This window comes from Oncorhynchus tshawytscha, linkage group LG03, assembly GCF_018296145.1.
Source record: "Oncorhynchus tshawytscha isolate Ot180627B linkage group LG03, Otsh_v2.0, whole genome shotgun sequence".
NCBI lineage: Eukaryota > Metazoa > Chordata > Actinopteri > Salmoniformes > Salmonidae > Oncorhynchus > Oncorhynchus tshawytscha.
In genome coordinates this window covers 16,893,071-16,912,122 of record NC_056431.1, presented here as the reverse complement: position 1 = coordinate 16,912,122, position 19,052 = coordinate 16,893,071, and the positions used below count along the sequence as shown (strand labels likewise).

At 41.8% G+C, this 19,052-nt stretch overlaps 2 protein-coding genes and 1 pseudogene across 5 annotated transcripts in view; 1 reads left to right on the top strand and 2 right to left on the bottom strand.

The window, feature by feature from the left end:
- Positions 1 to 6,631: 6,631 nt before the first annotated feature.
- On the bottom strand, positions 6,632 to 13,235 carry LOC112228853 (annotated as a pseudogene).
- Positions 13,236 to 13,706: 471 nt separating this feature from the next.
- On the top strand, positions 13,707 to 16,658 carry pmvk (phosphomevalonate kinase). Its single transcript, XM_024394541.2, has 5 exons — positions 13,707 to 13,911; positions 14,023 to 14,086; positions 14,306 to 14,458; positions 14,711 to 14,840; positions 14,941 to 16,658. The coding sequence occupies exons 1-5, from the start codon at positions 13,823 to 13,825 to the stop codon at positions 15,087 to 15,089; spliced, it is 585 nt and encodes a 194-aa protein (XP_024250309.1). The 5' UTR covers positions 13,707 to 13,822; the 3' UTR covers positions 15,090 to 16,658.
- Positions 16,109 to 19,052, bottom strand: part of LOC112228813 (tropomyosin alpha-3 chain) — a 25,710-nt gene continuing 22,766 nt past the window's right edge. For all 4 annotated transcript variants that reach the window (XM_024394478.2, XM_024394469.2, XM_024394512.2 and 1 more), the window contains one exon: positions 16,109 to 17,568. In XM_024394478.2, coding sequence (XP_024250246.1) covers positions 17,486 to 17,568 — 83 coding nt within the window. In that variant the 3' untranslated portion in view covers positions 16,109 to 17,485. The remainder of the gene's footprint in view (positions 17,569 to 19,052) is intronic.

Sequence of the window (19,052 nt, the reverse complement as noted above, 5' to 3'; positions counted from 1 at the left end):
GCTGGCATCTCTCTCCGAGTTTTTATTTTTTATTTTTTTATTTCACCTTTATTTAACCAGGTAGGCAAGTTGAGAACAAGTTCTCATTTACAATTGCGACCTGGCCAAGATAAAGCAAAGCAGTTTGACACATACAACGACACAGAGTTACACATGGAGTAAAACAAACATACAGTCAATAATAGAGTATAAACAAGTCTATATACAATGTGAGCAAATGAGGTGAGATAAGGGAGGTAAAGGCAAAAAAAGGACATATTGGCAAAGAAAATACAATATAGCAAGTAAAACACTGGAATGGTAGATTTGCAATGGAAGAATGTGCAAAGTAGAAATAAAAATAATGGGGTGCAAAGGAGCAAAATAAATAAATAAATTAAATACAGTAGGGAAAGAGGTAGTTGTTTGGGCTAAATTATAGGTGGGCTATGTACAGGTGCAGTAATCTGCTGCTCTGACAGTTGGTGCTTAAAGCTAGTGAGGGAGATAAGTGTTTCCAGTTTCAGAGATTTTTGTAGTTCGTTCCAGTCATTGGCAGCAGAGAACTGGAAGGAGAGGCGGCCAAAGAAAGAATTGGTTTTGGGGGTGACTAGAGAGATATACCTGCTGGAGCGTGTGCTACAGGTCGGAGATGCTATGGTGACCAGCGAGCTGAGATAAGGGGGGATTCTACCTAGCAGGGTCTTGTAGATGACATGGAGCCAGTGGGTTTGGCGACGAGTATGAAGCGAGGGCCAGCCAACGAGAGCGTACAGGTCGCAATGGTGGGTAGTATATGGGGCTTTGGTGACAAAACGGATTGCACTGTGATAGACTGCATCCAATTTGTTGAGTAGGGTATTGGAGGCTATTTTGTAAATGACATCGCCAAAGTCGAGGATTGGTAGGATGGTCAGTTTTACAAGGGTATGTTTGGCAGCATGAGTGAAGGATGCTTTGTTGCGAAATAGGAAGCCAATTCTAGATTTAACTTTGGATTGGAGATGTTTGATATGGGTCTGGAAGGAGAGTTTACAGTCTAACCAGACACCTAAGTATTTGTAGTTGTCCACGTATTCTAAATCAGAGCCGTCCAGAGTAGTGATGTTGGACAGGCGGGTAGGTGCAGGTAGCGATCGGTTGAAGAGAATGCATTTAGTTTTACTTGTATTTAAGAGCAATTGGAGGCAACGGAAGGAGAGTTGTATGGCATTGAAGCTTGCCTGGAGGGTTGTTAACACAGTGTCCAAAGAAGGGCCAGAAGTATACAGAATGGTGTCGTCTGCGTAAAGGTGGATCAGAGACTCACCAGCAGCAAGAGCGACCTCATTGATGTATACAGAGAAGAGAGTCGGTCCAAGAATTGAACCCTGTGGCACCCCCATAGAGACTGCCAGAGGTCCGGACAGCAGACCCTCCGATTTGACACACTGAACTCTATCAGAGTAGTAGTTGGTGAACCAGGCGAGGCAATCATTTGAGAAACCAAGGCTGTCGAGTCTGCCGATGAGGATGTGGTGATTGACAGAGTCGAAAGCCTTGGCCAGATCAATGAATACGGCTACACAGTAATGTTTCTTATCGATGGCGGTTAAGATATCGTTTAGGACCTTGAGCGTGGCGGAGGTGCACCCATGACCAGCTCCGAAACCAGATTGCATAGCAGAGAAGGTATGGTGAGATTCGAAATGGTTGGTAATCTGTTTGTTGACTTGGCTTTCGAAGACCTTGGTAGGACAGATATAGGTCTGTAGCAGTTTGGGTCAAGAGTGTCCCCCCCTTTGAAGAGGGGGATGACTGCAGCTGCTTTCCAATCTTTGGGAATCTCAGATGACACGAAAGAGAGGTTGAACAGGCTAGTAATAGGGGTGGCAACAATTTCGGCAGATAATTTTTTGAAAGAAAGGGTCCAGATTGTCTAGCCCGGCTTATTTGTAGGGGTCCAGATTTGAGAGTTGGTAAATGTATAGCGATGGCTTATCTGAGTTTAGCTGCATTATGTTCTTGCCTAGTTAAATAAAGGTTAAATGTAGCAGGTGTGAAGTGTGTGACTGTACCTAATGGAACTCTGGTACGTGAAAGGGTAGGGGTATGAAGTAGGAAGAGGGGAACACGCTGCATTATGGGAGAGCTAATTGTACTTAATCAAAGCAAGGTACTGTTCCACTCTATATATTGATGCCTGTTTCCCTCGACACAGAACAGGCATACCCCTGACCTTAAAAGCATGGTCAATGGAGATTCTGCAAACAAATTGGACAATGGTTGAACACAATTAAAGATGACATAGGAATAACCAGATGGAATTGTAGTTTTTTCAATTGGACATTTCCACAAACCTCATAGGATAGGTAAATAAAACTCCACCACATTTCATTTTCTCAGCTAAGTGTTGCTGACACCACAATCAGAGTAATAGTGTTTATCCTGGAGATATTCCAACACTGTGAGACACATACACACAGCTTTAGCAGGAGGGTCAGTGAACTGGTGCTTTGTGTTGGATTGAAAGGACGTTTCCTCCGTTGTGGTTGTTTGGTGTTGTCCTATGGCATCAGACACAGTCAAGCACCCTCTGTTCAGTGGGGGAGGACAAGGTCTGCTGGCGGAAAGGAGAAAATATGACCTGACAATCCACCACGCTCCAACTGTAAGAGAAGGCTTTGAATACAGGAAGGGAGGAAAATGAAATAGAAAATGTAAGGATGAGTGGGGGAGGGGGTTCAGACAGACAGGGGGAAGAGGAATGAAAGGGAAAGAGTTAAAGGAGGTAAAGAAGGAGGGGGAAGTAGAACAGGAAGGAAATGGAGAGTTTGAAAGATAACAGTAGTGTGACTTGCACAATACAAATAGAGATGGGAGGGAGTGGGGTTCTCCCTGTGCCTCTGTAGAGTATCTCACTGGCACAATGCCTACACATCACAGTAAGACAGCTCCCCGCTATGCCTGACAATGAGACATGGGCTACTTCACGTTTGGCGACATTTTCATTTAGCGTCACGTATGGTGCACCGATAAAAGGCTTAGGCCCAATTCCAAGGTTGTCAAAATGTATCACATCCTTTCTTGAGGTAACAAATCGGTATGTGATTGGATGCGTGAAGGCTGTGTTTCCATCCTTTTACTTTCACCAATGAAGCCTTGGCACATCAGTGATTACTTCAAAGAATATTAAAAACACATTTACGAAGCATTTAAACGGTTCATCAATGATTATGCATTCGACAAGCTTTTCAACTTGCTACAAATCCCACTTCTGACCAAGAACATCTTATTTTGGTTATTTATTTATAACAGCTTAGCAGTGTATTAGATCCATACAAGCCTATGTCAGCATTTAGACTATTGATTTGTCAGAGTAACTAAAATAATGATAGAGCAGCTTGGGAGTAAATGAATAGTGTCAATCCATCGAACGCTCTGTCACATTAGGTGGCTGAGAATTATATAAGAATGCATCAGAGACATATAAAATGTCTCCTGTCTTTTATTCAACATACTCCATACAAATCCATGTAAAGCTCACGTATTGTACACACAGAGCACAAGACAATCACTTAACAGCAATGAATAGCATTACTGGTGTCCAACTTAAATAGGCCATTGAAACATGTTTTTTTTAAAGAACAGAATTCATTATTTTCAAGGCATCACTGTAAAAACAAATGATATACGTTACTGGCAAAATACCAAGTCAATTGTAGGAACGGACAGGTTTTTCAACCAATGACAAGCCAGTTTCATCCAGGGAGTGCTGTAGCCAGTACAGGTGTGGGCAAAAGTGTTGAGAATGACACAAATATGAATTTTCAAAAAGTCTGCTGCCTCAATGGCAATTTGCATATACCCCAGCATGTTATGAAGAGTGATCAGATGAATTGCAATTAATTGCAAAGTCCCATTTTGCCATGCAAAAAGTGAATCCCCAAAAAACATTTCCACTGCATTTCAGCCCTGCCACAAAAGGACCAGCTGACATCATGTCAGTGATTCTCTCGTTAACACAGGTGTGAGTGTTGACGAGGACAAGACTGGAGATCACTCTGTAACAGACTGGACAGACTGGAAGCTTCAAAAGGAGGGTGGTGCATGGTGCATGGAATCATTGTTCTTCCTTTATCAACCATGGTTACCTGCACGGAAACACAAGCCGTCATCATTGCTTTGCACAAAATAGGCTTCACAGGCAAGGATATTGCTGCCAGTAAGATTGCACCTAAATCAACTATTTATCGGATCATCAAGAACTTCAAGGAGAGCGGTTCAATTGTTGTGAAGAAGGCTTCAGGGCGCCCAAGAAAAGCAGCAAGCGCCAGGATCATATCCTAAAGTTGATTTAGCTGCGGGATCGGGGAACCACCAGTACAGAGCTTGCTCAGGAATAAAGCATCCTGAGACCATTCATGTGTGGGGTTACTTCTCAGTCAAGGGAGTGGGCTCACTCACAATTTTGCCTAAGAACACGGCCATGAATAAAGAATGGTACCAACACATCCCCCGAGAACAACTTCTCCCAACCATCCAGGAACAGTTTGGTGATGAACAATGCCTTTTCCAGCATGATGGAGTGCCTTGCCATAGGGCAAAAGTGATAACTAAGTGGCTCGGGGAGCAAAACATTGATATTTTGGGTCCATGGCCAGGAAACTCCCCAGACCTTAATCCCATTGAGAACTTGTGGTCAATCCTTGTGGACAAACAAAAACCCACAAATTCTGATAAACTCCAAGCATTGATTATGCAAGAATGGGCTGCCATCAGTCAGGATATGGCCCAGAAGTTAATTGACAGGGCGGATTGCAGGGGTCTTGAAAAAGAAGGGTCAACACTGCAAATATTGACTCTTTGCATCAACTTTGTGTAATTGTCAATAAAAGCCTTAGACACTTATGAAATACTTGTAATTATACTTCAGTATTCCATAGTAACATCTGACAAAAATATCTAAAGACACTGAGGCAGCAGACTTGGTGAAAATTTATATTTGTGTCATTCTGAAAACTTTTGGCCACAACTGTAGAATCTCAGAGTGAGGTGGTGGTGGTGGGGTGTGTGTGTGTGTGTGTGTGTGTCGATCCTGTAGCCATATTCCCTGACATGGTATAATCTCTGTTCTACAGTTGAAGACGGAAGTTTACATGCACCTTAGCCAAATACATTTGAATTCAGTTTTTCACAATTCCTGACATTTAATCCTCGTAAACATTCCCTGTCTTAGTTCAGTTAGGATCACCACTTTATTTTAAGAATGTGAAAAATCAGAATAATAGTAGAGAGAATTATTTATTTCAGCTTTTATTTCTTTCATCACATTCCCAGTGGGTCAGAAGTTTACATACACTCAATTAGTATTTGGTAGCATTGCCTTTAGATGGTTTAACTTGGGTCAAACGTTTTGGGTAGCCTTCCACAAGCTTCCCACAATAAGTTGGGGAATTTCGGCCCATTCCTCCTGACAGAGCTGGTGTAACTGAATCAGGTTTGTAGGCCTCCTTGCTCGCACATGCCTTTTCAGTTCTGCCCACAAATTTTGTATAGGATTGAGGTCAGGGATTTGTGATGGCCACTCCAATACCTTGACTTTGTTGTCCATAAACCATTTGGCCACACATTTGGAAGTATGCTTAGGGTCATTGTCCATTTGGAAGACCCATTTGCGACCAAACTTTAACTTCCTGACTGATGTCTTGAGATGTTGCTTCAATATATCCACATTATTTTCCTACCTCATGATGCCATCTATTTTGTGGAGTGCACCAGTCCCTCCTGCAGCAAAGCACCCCCACAACATGATGCTACCACCCCCGTGCTTCACGGTTGGAATGGTGTTCTTAGGCTTGTAAGCCTCCCACTTTTTCCTCCAAACTTAACGATGGTCATTATGGCCAAACAGTTCTATTTTTGTTTCATCAGACCAGAGGACATTTCTCCAGAAAGTATGATCTTTGTCCCCATGTGCCGTTGCAAACCGTAATCTGACTCTTTTATGGCGGTTTTGGAGCAGTGGCTTCTTCCTTGCTGAGCAGCCTTTCAGGTTATGTCGATATAGGACTCGTTTTACTGTGGATACAGATAGTTTTGTACCTGTTTCCTCCAGCATCTTCACAAGGTCCTTTGTTGTTGTTCTGGGATTGATTTGCAATTTTCGCACCAAAGTACGTTCATCTCTAGAAGACAGAACTCGTCTCCATCCTGAGCGGTACGAGGGCTGCGTGGTCCCATTGTGTTTATACTTGGGTACAATTGTTTGTACAGATGAATGTGGTACCTTCAGGCATTTGGAAATTGCTCCCAAGGATGAACCAGACTTGTGGAGGTCTACAATTGTTTTTCTGAGGTCTTGGTTGATTCCTTTTGATTTTCCCATGATGTCGGGCAGAGGCACTGAGTTTGAAGGTAGGCCTTGAAATACATCCACAGGTACACCTCCAATTGACTCAAATGATGTCAATTAGCCTATCAGAAGCTTCTAAAGCCATGACATCATTTCCTGGATTTTTTCCCCAAGCTGTTTAAAAGCAGTCAACTTAGTGTATGTAAACTTCTGACCCATTGGAATTGTGATTTCTGTCTGTAAACAATTGTCATGCACAAAGTAGATGTCCTAACCGACTTGCCAAAACTATAATTTGTTAATTAGAAATTCGTGGAGTGGTTGAAAAACGAGTTTTAATGACTCCAACCTAAGTGTATGTAAACTTCCGACTTCAACTGTCGGTCAGAAACAGAGGGAAAGATTGTCTGTGTGTACAGTACCTGTGTGCCTGTGTTTCCCTGGAGCATTAACAGTGGTTAGAGTTAGTATCATGTTCCCATCTTGACTTTTTAGGATCCCTTGGTGCCCCTGATCATGGTCTCCATCATAGCCCACTGCTCCTTAGTGACCTGACACACACAACACAGCAAGTTAAAACTAGCACAACCTGACCCACATATCCATAAACTAACATCTGTCATAAAATTAGGCTGATTTCCCCAACAGCTCACTTGCAATCTTGTTACTGAATCAATAGTTAATCGCATAACAGAACAGAGATTATGCAAAAGGTAGCAATGCCTTCAAATTATCATTCTATGTTCATATGACTTTTTAGTGTTAAAGTTCCGGTCCTGACAGTGGAACAGGGTTTACTAAGTTAGTTCCAGCACACACCCTCCTCAGATCATTGAATTCTCCTGCCATGGAGACATAATCTCCAACCTCCATTCGTAAGATCTGTAAATATAAGAGAATGGGCACAACTAAAGAGAAGAACACGATTTATGTGAATGTTGACTCATCATTTTTCCCTTAGCCATAGTCCATCCCTATACCTGCATTGGTTAATCCTAGTGCACTTTGAATGTCATTTACAGTGAAGGACTTACTGACATCTGCAATTTCCAGATACCCATTCTGCAAGGCAGGCATTCAGCTAACATAGTGATTGGTCTCTACTGCCTGCTTAGCTTATCAAGACAGACAGACACACATTCTCTTACCGCTCCAGACACCCAGCAGGCATAGTCACTGCACAGGTAGGCTGCCAGGTTGGCAATCTCTCCGGGCGTGCCCAGCCTGCCCACGGGTATCCTGCCGATCATGGCCTTCTCAAACATGCCCGCAGGATCGAGACGACTGAAGGCCCCCTACACAAAGAGAAGAGGTCACAAGACATAGCTAATTACACATTCATAAGCCAAGATAAGACTAGAAAGGGAAAGATTTAAAGATGATATTTATTTATTATTATTTATTTTTTGAAATGTCAACACAGTATATTTGTAAAGATTCATGCCAGAGTTGTGTCTGTTACCTTGGTTCTGATTGGTCCTGGCTGGATGACATTAAACCTCAAGCCGTACCTCACCCACACCGCAGCCAAAGACCTGAGAAACAAACAGTAGTTTGTTTACATATGCACATACAATAACACACACAGGGAAAAAAGGAAGAAAAAGACATCAAGAACTACCACTACTGCATGTACTAATAAAGAGGGTCTAGTGTAGGCTCAAGGAATCAGTTTAGACTTGGGCCTAGGAGTGAGGCACTACCTGCTAAATATTCTCATAGGTAATCACTCACAAATGGGGCCTTCAGTCTAAGTCTAATATGATTGGAGGGTAACTAGCTGCACCTAAAAACAAAATACATCTCGACTATTCAAGCAGAAAAAGCTGGGGTGCCAAAAAGTAGATGCCAGGAGTGCTTTAGTCATTCCATGTCATTCTGGGAACATTATAGTGAGAGGCGCCGAGGGTGGTGCTTGTTGAATTGATTCATTCCCTCTAGTTTCTTGAAACCCTCCGCACAAAAAACTGTAATGAAAGAGTAGGATCTAAAAATAGGCTAGCTCTCCCCTGAGATGCCTGGCGCAATAAATGAGCATGGAATTTGGCTGCTGCTGCCTTCACAAAATAGAGGGGTCACTTTTTTGGTGTGAGTGAATTCATATGGGGGGGTCCTTTATCGGATAATAGCGCTCCTTCACACAGGAAAAAAAGACTGCATGAATGGACCGACCAGGTAACTCTCCAGTATGCCACTACACAAACCCCATATGCTCCTTTAAGACCCCTCTTTTAATGTTACTGGGCAACCAGGCATTTTTATGCATGACACCCAAGCATGATGGGATGTTAACTGCTTAATTAACCACACATGGGTGGAACAACCTGCTTTCAATAGACTTTATCCCTCATTTACTCAAGTGTTTCCTTTATTTTGGATTCAAGCGTAACCTTAAATGGCATTCCAGCTAGTCTGGAACCCGCACACACACTGCGGTCACTTGTATAGGACGTCAAACATATCAAGGTACAAAAGGGACGTGATTGTGAGAGACACGAATAGTTCCCCCATTTATCAATCCCAGGCCCCTGGGTTTATGGGGAAACCTTTCAGTGTCATTAACTCTTTCAACGGGATTGATACGGACTAATATTGAGCGGGATCTTTCTTTCGGTAAAAGCCCTCAGAGGTTCATTAAGAAGGTGTATTCTTAATTTGATAAGAGCATCCCTGTCTTCACATGAAAGGTGTCGGTCCCATTTAGGATTTTATTGGGTTCTCACACCCACTAATGGATTCACACGTGTGTGAACGAACAAGGTACATACACACACACCCCATCCGTCTTCATTATTGTCTAAATCCTACTGGAGGGGGATCGGGAGAGAGAGACACACTTTAGTGTTAATTAAATGTTCCTGGACCTTCGTTATGCTAATGACTGCTTCTCTTTAAAAATGCATTAGTGTTCATAAGGCGTTTGATAAGTGAGAGAGCCAAATCTTTTCAAATGAGGCCAGTGTGGATGTCTACGTGTGGTGGGTGCAATTCTGCCTCTGTTAAGAAGACTAGTGATAGGGGTTACAAGTTGGTTTAGGACAGGGAAACAGGTCCTAAACCGGTGATAGGTTTTTGGTAGTGCCTCTTTGGAAATACTTACATGCACAGAGTTTCCACTCCTGACTTAGCAGCCGCGCTGGGAATCACAAATCCAGAGACGTTCTCTGCGTAGATGGTGGTGATGGCCAGAAACGCAGCACCTACAAACACAATGTGTGTAAATACCACAAAGAAACAAAAATATGTGCAGTATATGCCCAGCAATGTGTCAATGTGTCATCATGTACATCCCTATAATTTACAACTGATCCCAGTTCAAACCAATTAATTATTCTCTTCATTAGACAGTCATAGGCTGACTTGATCCTCCAATGACCTGAGAGCTGCAGTTAGTCATTGTACATTTCAATAGGCTTTTATATCCTGCACAGCTCAGGGGGCGGTAGGTAGCCTAGTGGTTAGCGCGTAGGGCCAGTAACTGACAGGTTGCTACTGTAGATCGAATCCCTGAACTGACAAGGTATAAATCTGTCGTTCTGCCCCCGAGCAAGGCATTTAACCAACTGTTCCCCGAGCGCCAAAGACACGGATGATGATTATGGTAGCCCCCCGCACCTCTCTGATTCAGAGGGGTTGGGTTAAATGCGGAAGACACATTTCAGTTGAATGCATTCAGTTGTACTGACTAGGTATCCCCCTTTCCCTTTCATAAAACATGGTGGCTGTTGTGGGCCAGATTAATCAAATCAAATGTATTTATTTATATAGCCCTTCGTACATCAGCTGATATCTCAAAGTGCTGTACAGAAACCCAGCCTAAAAACCCCAAACAGCAAGCAATGCAGGTGTAGAAGCACGGTGGCTAGGAAAAACTCCCTAGAAAGGCCAAAACCTAGGAAGAAACCTAGAGAGGAACCAGGCTATGTGGGGTGGCCAGATTACACTGCAATAGATTTAACACGAGTCAAGAGTAATTTCTGAATCAATAAACAAATGACATGGGGTAGTGGAAGGAGATTGTTTGTCTGGGAGACTATTTAATCAAAGCCTGGAGTCAAGCTGCCAGGTAAAGATACAAAGCAACTTTCTTGTACTGTGATAAAAGCACATTTAGACTTATGTAGCCGATAGAACAGGGAGGGAAATTATTATTTTTGGCTCGCAAATTGATTTTGACGAACAAATCGATCAAATAAAAAATGTGTGACCCTCCGTTCAATTTCAAAATCCTGATGTGGCCCTCAAGCCAAAACGTTTATCCACCCCTGCAATAGAATAATCCTAATAGTATGAAAGAAGAACAGACACCTGGGTATCAATTCAAATATGCTTTCTTGCACTGTTGGAAGAATGGCTGTTTTGGAAAAACATCAGATCAGATTGAATAGGGCCTCTAGTGTGATGGCATGTTTTTTTCTTTGTACTCCAAGATAATTGCTTAATTGTGATTTGCCTAATTGCAGTGCTGAGGGCAGATGGAAAAGCCACAGTAATAGAGAAGGGCTGGGATATTCAAATGAATAATAAAGCTTATCCACACACACACACATATAAATAGGCACAACAATGCATGAGAGCCAAGGCTTCTCCGATCCTCCCCTTACATATCATTGCCCCTTTATCCAGGGACAGCTGAGAGAGGAGACAAAAAAGAGGCTGAGAATGAATGGGAGGGTGCATGCACGCAAAGCCAAGAGGAGCTTAGGGCACAAGGGCAGTAGATAACAGGAGTGATGCTAGACTATGACCAAGAGAATGGAAAAGTGCTCAAGCATTTCATATTGAGGCTCAATCACTGTCAATATTACACACTTAAATAGAAAACAGAGATTCATGTTACACTTACATCCACACCAATGTTCTGGGTTGTTCATCACTTGTTATACTACTGAGGATCAAATGTCCAGGAGTTGTAGGCAAATTGTGAATCTTTACTGCCCCCTGGTGGCAGCACTACATAATACATTACAACACAAATAAATGGGGACGGTAAAGCTGATCCTAGATCTGTGCTTATGGGCTCCATCAGATAGCTCTGGTGCTTACCCTTCTCGGCCAGTATCAGCCTCTTGCCCAGCTCCAGGGTGATGAAGGCCGGCCGTTCAGGACAATGTCTGTGATGGTCCTCTATGCGTTGGCAGACAGCTTCTCTGACGGGGAGATGAAGTTCCCTGCAGCGTTGTTGATCACCACCTAGAGGAACGAGAAAGGAGGATGATATTTACCAAGCAAATGGAGTATTATTGACCAGTACATCTAGAACAGCGAAGCGTACCACATTTTAGAGAAAATCGTCTCTGATCTGTACCTATGTACATCAGGGAGACCAGCAACCTCCACCAGTTGGTCCACAGCAGCTTCAATTGACTTGGGGTCTCTAACATCACACTGCACAGCATGGACCTGCAGATAGTCTTGAAGTATCAAACACTACTTAAAGCAGATATCATACTGATTTATCAGTATCTAGAACTCTTGGATAATGAATGCATTCAATGTGGGAAATTGATCAGTATTAGTAGTACCTTATTTCCTGTCTGGGCTGTAATTTCCTCTGCAGTCTTTTTCAAAACGTCCAGTTTTCTAGAAATTACACAAAAAATGTGTGATTTTCTCATTTGAGAGCAAGGCAGCAGCAGTAGTGTTGACCTAAAGTTGGGATTTATAGCCCGACTGACTACCGAGTTTCCACTCACCTACTAGCGATGACACACTCTGCCCCTAGTGCTGACAGTGTTGTGGTCATGCCTTTTCCAACCCCATTCCTCCTCCTGTGATAAAGGCCACTTTGTCTTTGTAAGTCCCAGGGACCAGCATTGATCCCTCATTTGCAGGAAAGAATTTAGCCGGGGGGGGGTCCAGTCTCACTCAATGACCTAGTCCCACTGCTGAACAGCTGTTTAAGGCGAGTAAATGGGATAACACACAAAAACGTGTATTACTGAACCAGCTGAAAAGGGATGTTGTGAGTCACAGATTTTGATTTGATTCATTAGGACGCCCATTAGCGGACGCCAACTGGGGTCCGACACATAAAGAAAAAGACATCACAGACAAAAAAAAAATACTTAACATGTAGTGTGTGTGTGTGCATCTATCAGTTACACATAAATGTCAGTAAATACACACAAGTACTGTTCGGTCACATGGGGAGAGGTGTTGTGCCATGAGATGCTGCTTTATGTGGGGTTTTTTAAACCGGGCTTGCTGTTCTCCTGCACTATATAAGAACTCGTACTTGTGCTATATTTGAACTTGCACATCTACAAGTAGCATAGAGGCCATTGAATTAAAAACTAATTGTCTTTCCTATCAAACAAATGCATTAGTAAGAGCAATTACTTATATTAATAAACACCACTGTGACGCACTCTACTCCTCCAACAGTGGGGGTGCTCACATTCCCAGTGGAGAGGGGGCTGGGGGAAAGGTTGAGATGCTTACATGTCTGGCTGTGAGAACACACAGCAAGCTGCCTACACAGGTTTAGTATTTACTTTAGTATGTGCTCTTGCATGAACATCACAAAAGTAGTCATATCGTCAACTGCCCCTACACTTCTCAGCAATGTACCTGTAGCAGAACACTGGAACAAATGTAGATAGCTATGCCAGAAATATTGCAAAATGCACTCATGTCTGTCAACATCGGAAATAATGTGTAAGCTGCTGCACAGCTTTCCCATAGAAGCACACCTAACAGTTAGCTAGCCAACTAACAACAACCTGCTGCTAAACTAGCAGCTAGCTAGCTAACTTACACAACAAATACGTTTTTTATGTGATTTGGTAGTTATTGCATTCATCTCGGTGGCAATGTTTACCCGTCTGTAGACAAGACTCTTCAATAGCAAGGTTAAATCAATTTTAAATATTGATGACACCCGTCCCAGTAAAGTGGATGCCATGTTTTCTAAATTTGATTTGACTTGTGCCCTGATTTCAGTAGGGTATAGAAGGGGAGAGGGTTATTGAGTATAAAGTAGGTGGTCCCATGATCTTAGTCAGACTGTCTTGAGTCATTTTACGTATTTATAATACTTTTTCTTTCAATATCAGCACAATATCCCTATTAATTTTGCATTCACATATTCAATTTGATGTTGTCGTCATTAAAGAAACCATTACATATTTTATATTTCATATGATCACCCTATTTCCGCATGTCAATGGTAAGGTCCATGATATGATGGCGATCTGTTACCGTAAACCTCGCATGACAGTTTTTTTAACCAACGTTTGTCCATATTTTTTTTAAAGTGTATCAATTATAAGAATGACTACATCTTTAAATAAATAAATTAATATAGTAAAAGTATTGAAATATATATTTTCTCGAAGAAATTCGATCAAATGAGCACATTTTATATTTAATGGCGCCTGTTATATGTATATTACTGTAGCCCAACCAACCATAATGCATGCAAGTACGGTTAATTTGTACACGAAGAGGCTAGCTACACTGTATGAAAAATAAAACACATAAATTGGTTGCTGCAACGTTTTTTCGATGGCGACAGTAGAACCCAAACTCATCCTTTTATTTAGCGGGAAACGCAAATCTGGAAAAGATTACGTGACGGATTTGATTCACCAAAGGTACTATTGACATACTGTTTACAAACCTATCAAAGCTATTATCGCTGAATTGAATGCTCTATCACATGTTATATTCGTTTAACAATGTGATTTATGTTTATTTTCTATCAGACTAGGTCCAGATGTATGCTGTATCTTGCGTCTCTCGGGTCCTCTTAAACAGCAATACGCACAGGTTGGTACTTGTGTACAGTTGTGCTACATCATCCTGGCCGATCCTCGGTGTGCAGGCTTGTGTTCCATCTAATACAACACGAATTCAGATAATCGATCAGACATTAAGCGCTGGGCAGGAACAAAAGCCTGCATGCCCAGTTGGGTCTACAATACCCACTACTAGTGAATGGAGGAACACTACCACTGTCTCTCCTTATATTACCCACTATGCCTATAGGACCATGGATTGGACTTTGATGAGCTGTTGGGAGCAGGTGAGTACAAGGAGAAGTACCGTGCTGACATGATCCAGTGGGGTGAGAAGCAGAGGGAGAAGGACCCAGGGTTCTTCTGTCGTGTGGCCATCAAGGAGGCCCAGCAGCCTATCTGGGTAAGATAACAAAATTCTCAATTGATCCACTGTTATGGGGCAACACACTACAAACCAAGTCCTGCCATGTACAATTTGTCAAACGCAAGTCTTTTGAGTCAGGTCTTACTTGCTATTAGAAACTGACCATCTGCATATTTAGTGTTGGTGAACCTGACCAAATAACTTTTCCAGACACTGCCTGATGAGCAGTTGAAGCATCATATATTGTCCTCTACCATTATACTTTCTCTAATCTCTATTGTGCCCCAGATTGTGAGTGATACGCGGCGTCTGTCAGACCTGCAGTGGTTCTGGAGGGAGTATCCTAGTCAGTCTCGCTGTGTTCGGGTGGAGGCCTCAGAAGAGACACGGAGGGAGAGGGGCTGGGAGTTCACAACAGGTGCAATACCTACTCTGATAGGGTAATAATGTTATTTACTTTTGAGAGAAATACAATACCTCTTCAACGACAATCAACACCACACCCTCTCTCTCTGCAGGAATAGATGATGCAGAGTCTGAATGTGGGCTCGACCAAGGAGTGGATTTTGATTGGATAATCAAAAATGAGGGCGATGGATCCCAACTGGAGGAGCAGCTTGCTACTGGGCTGCTCTCAATAGCCAAAGAAAAGGTGAAAGAAGACTGAATTAGAGGGGCCATTACACAGATGTAGGAACTTGCTGAAGGCTCTTATTGTTGGAAAGTGTAGTTGGGTATACATTACACTATTTTCTGTGAAAATCCTAGAACATCTTTGTCACACTGAGGAGCAGCAGAAAGTGGGAATATGTAGTATTTATTTCTCTACAGTGTTCTGTACTATCAACTAAGTAGCAGGGCAAGAATACTAAAATCTGATCAAAAACCCAAACATGAAAGGTGTGTATATTAGCACTGACCGATATGAATTTACATGGATCACACACACAACTGCCAAAATTAAACACTTGAGAAAATAAAGTATATTGAAAGCTGGTGCTTCCACACAGGTGTGGTTTGAGTTAAGCAATTAAAACATCCCATCATGCTTAGGGTGATGTATAAAAATGCCCAGTAGCCCATCATTTTGGCTACCAAGGCTAGAAGAGATGTGACTGTCACATTCATCCAATAAAGTTCAACACTTTAATAGCTGCCATGGTGCATTGAAACTTTTCTGGTGCCCTATTAATTGATGTACGTTGGAGTTTCCTTTATTTTGGTGTTTACCTGTACTTAGTGATGTCCTCCATGCAGGAGGCAAATGTCATCAAGACCTAATGTGCAGATGACTTAATCTGTACTTGTATAAGTGTCATTGTGCCATTTAATAGTCTTAGATTGTAAAATAGGCTACTAGAAAATAAGAATTTTAGTTGTAAATAGCTAGAAGATTAACTGGAAACCTGGAAAGTGCACATATGTTGACCCATGGTAAAAATTAGCACAATACTGCATTACACACCCATTCAACAGGATTAAATGTACTAGACAGACATGATCAATGTTCTAATAGCAGGGTAAGTGTTAGTTCGTAAAACATTTAAAGTAGACATGAGGGAATCAATGTTCACATTTTGAAAGAGCAACTCCATAGCACTCAATTTCTAAATTAAGAGTTTATTGGAGTTGTGTCAAACTGAAGAAAATAAATGGGAAAAAAATATTTTGGAATGTCAATACAAATCGTGGTTCTTTATTTTATTTTTTAAATGGTGTCCATTTGTGTGTCATAATTATTACAATGAAAACATTACTGGTAACACAATGTTTACACCCTTGGCGTCGAGTGAAAATGTCCAGTTAAACTTGATGCAATATTTTACTTTTTATTTCTTTAAATTTTATAAGGTTTGCAGTTCACTTCATTTGCAGAAAAAAAAAAGTTTAGCCTATACTGATAAAGTTTAGATAATACCCTTGTGTCCCTTCTCCCTATTCATTGGCCCCTATGCTTCCATTTTGGCAGTGGAATGCGTAGTGATTAGCTGATCACTCCCCTCCCCCACATCTTATCGGGAAAAATAACAATTAGTTTAGAGGACTACAGCTGCAATTGGCTAGAATATCTGCATTCAATTCTGTCTGAAGCTATACAACATTTATATCCCTTCAATGACCTACAACTCATTCACAATTACATTTCCTGATCTTGAAGGGGAAGTTAACTGGGGGGGAACATTCAGTTTACAGTAACTTGAGACATTGGCCCTTTTTGGAAAATGACTCCAGATAACAAAAATACAAATGTCATGCAACTAAACAAAACACTTCTCCCTTATAAGAAATAAACATGTCACCCCCCAACCCTTACTTGTAAATTAACACAAAATACTTGAAAAGGTAGCACAGTTGTGGACCCTCTGGGCATTGGCACAGTAGAAAAGCAGTGCTTGTGTAAGGATGTTCCAGCAGAAGGTGAGTGGTTAGAGGGGGACAAGAGTTTGAGGCGAGATGGTAGGGCAAGTGGTTCAGATGGGGATAACAGAGGGAGAGTTGATGATCAAAATGGTGGTCCCATACCAAAAGGGAGACATAATTAGGTAAGAGTTATTACCCTCGCCACCTTCATATGTGTCCCAGTGGACACCAAATATCCCCGTAACAAGGGTTATCAGAAAGAGAGAAAAGCCTCAATGTATTTAAAACGCTAACGGCTAAAACAGCTAGCAGCCAAAGAAAGATCATAGGAATGGCCTCAAAACACAAATCACACACCTAAGCTGGAATGTGAATATTAGAAACCTGTGAGACACTTAAGATGTGGGTGCTTGAGTAAATGTTGCCCTTTTAAGACTAAAAGAAAGCTATGAAGAGGCTATAAAGGGGGGTGCTCATCCGGAGAGCATCCAGATACTGGGGTGGAATGTGGGAGGGGCGGTCAGCCATTTTGGTCTACTGGGGAGAAACATTTGGCTAGGTGTGGACTGAAGAAAGTGCTACCTTCACCAAAAACAATGAACACCCCCCACGCTAAACAGTCAGCCAGCACAGACAGAGAGACAGGGCCAGAGGTGAGGGGGTGGAGCAGTAAGAGGTGGTGGTGGAGAGGCCAGGAGCCACTCAGAAGCTGTTGAGGTCCTCCAGGGTCTTGTCCAGGGTGGCGTGGATGTTGACATTCTCCTCCTTGGCGTTGGCTAGCGCATCTGTAAATCACACAAAGAAAGAATGAATGTAAGACAAGGGTCCTCCTGGTGGTGAGATGAGGACGTAGGAGGCAAGACATTTAGACGTTAAAGTGGTGTTTGAGTTTACTAAGAGGTCTACTACACTATAGTGGAGCAACACCAAGGGCTAAACCATGTCAATCCACATGACAAAACCTCCTGATAGCGTCAAATCAATACATGACTACTTTGAAAACAATAAATCACATACATTAAAAAAACTCAAGGAATGAGTCAGCTGTAGCTGACAGAAGTAGTAAGACATCCATTTCTACAACTCCAAAAGATGGTATAGCACCTGGTCAGATGTTGAAGTTGGAGATCCCCCTTAATACCAAGGGTCAACAAATATCAGAAGTACTTCCTGGTAATTCTAGCAGTACCTCAAAATGGGAACTTAGACCAAACCATAATATTTGAAAACAACTTCTCTATATAGTGACAGAACCAAATATGTAAGCCTTAATCTGTAAAACAAAACCCGGGGTGACTAAGGTAAATTCTATGACATAGCTTCATAATTCACAAGGTCTCCATAGAGCAAAGAGAGCCGTGTTGTATGCTATACATTATGGAGGTTTGGTATCACCAGAGAATAATTCCCTATTTAACTACAGTATAAGTCACCTTGAAAACGAACACAGCCCGAGCTACTGCATGGCCTTATTTAGCTCTGACAGAGCGAGATCATGGCAGAAAACGAGATCTACTCACACTAACATTAGAACATTTAATTGAAAAGGTCTGACCTGTCAGCTACATTTACAATTTAAGCCTTTAGCAGACACCTTTATCCAGAGCGACTTACATTCAACTTCAAAATCAAAGTATTTACTTCAGCACATTTCAGACTTGGAATGCAACGCAATGTGCTTTACAGAAAAATATATATATATAAATAAAAGCTGAAATATTTACTACATAAAAACAAGATAAAAAAATTTAAAAAAGAAACTAAAAAGCAACCTAAGGAAAAGCTAAAAATGTGTTAAAGATGAGGGAAAAATGTATTCACCTTATTTGTTGGCTATGTAACAATTGTTTACTTAACGATCAGTAAGATATGTCCTGCTAATGCTCTAGCACCCTGTAGCTAGTCTGTGTGTTGAGGACATGGGTTCTACTAGAGATAGCTTGAAGCTGACAATTGACTTGGGTTGGTGATAACCTAAAAGCTAGCATTCTATAGACAAGATGTGGTGTGCCTGAAAGAGTTAACAATGCCTCAGTTTCTCAGATGCCAGGAAGATGAGACAAAGTAAAATACCATCCTGTGTAGATAACCAAGGTGGCTTATGGGAAGGTTAGAAGTGACTGACTAAGCAATCTTGGTATCAGCTATATAAAAAACTGCAACGTCTGTAAAGGCTAGACTCTCAGCCTAACAGTGGTGGGCTGACGGTCTCACTGCAATAATTAAATCAATATTAAATAAAAGATGATTGTTTGACGAAATGACCAAG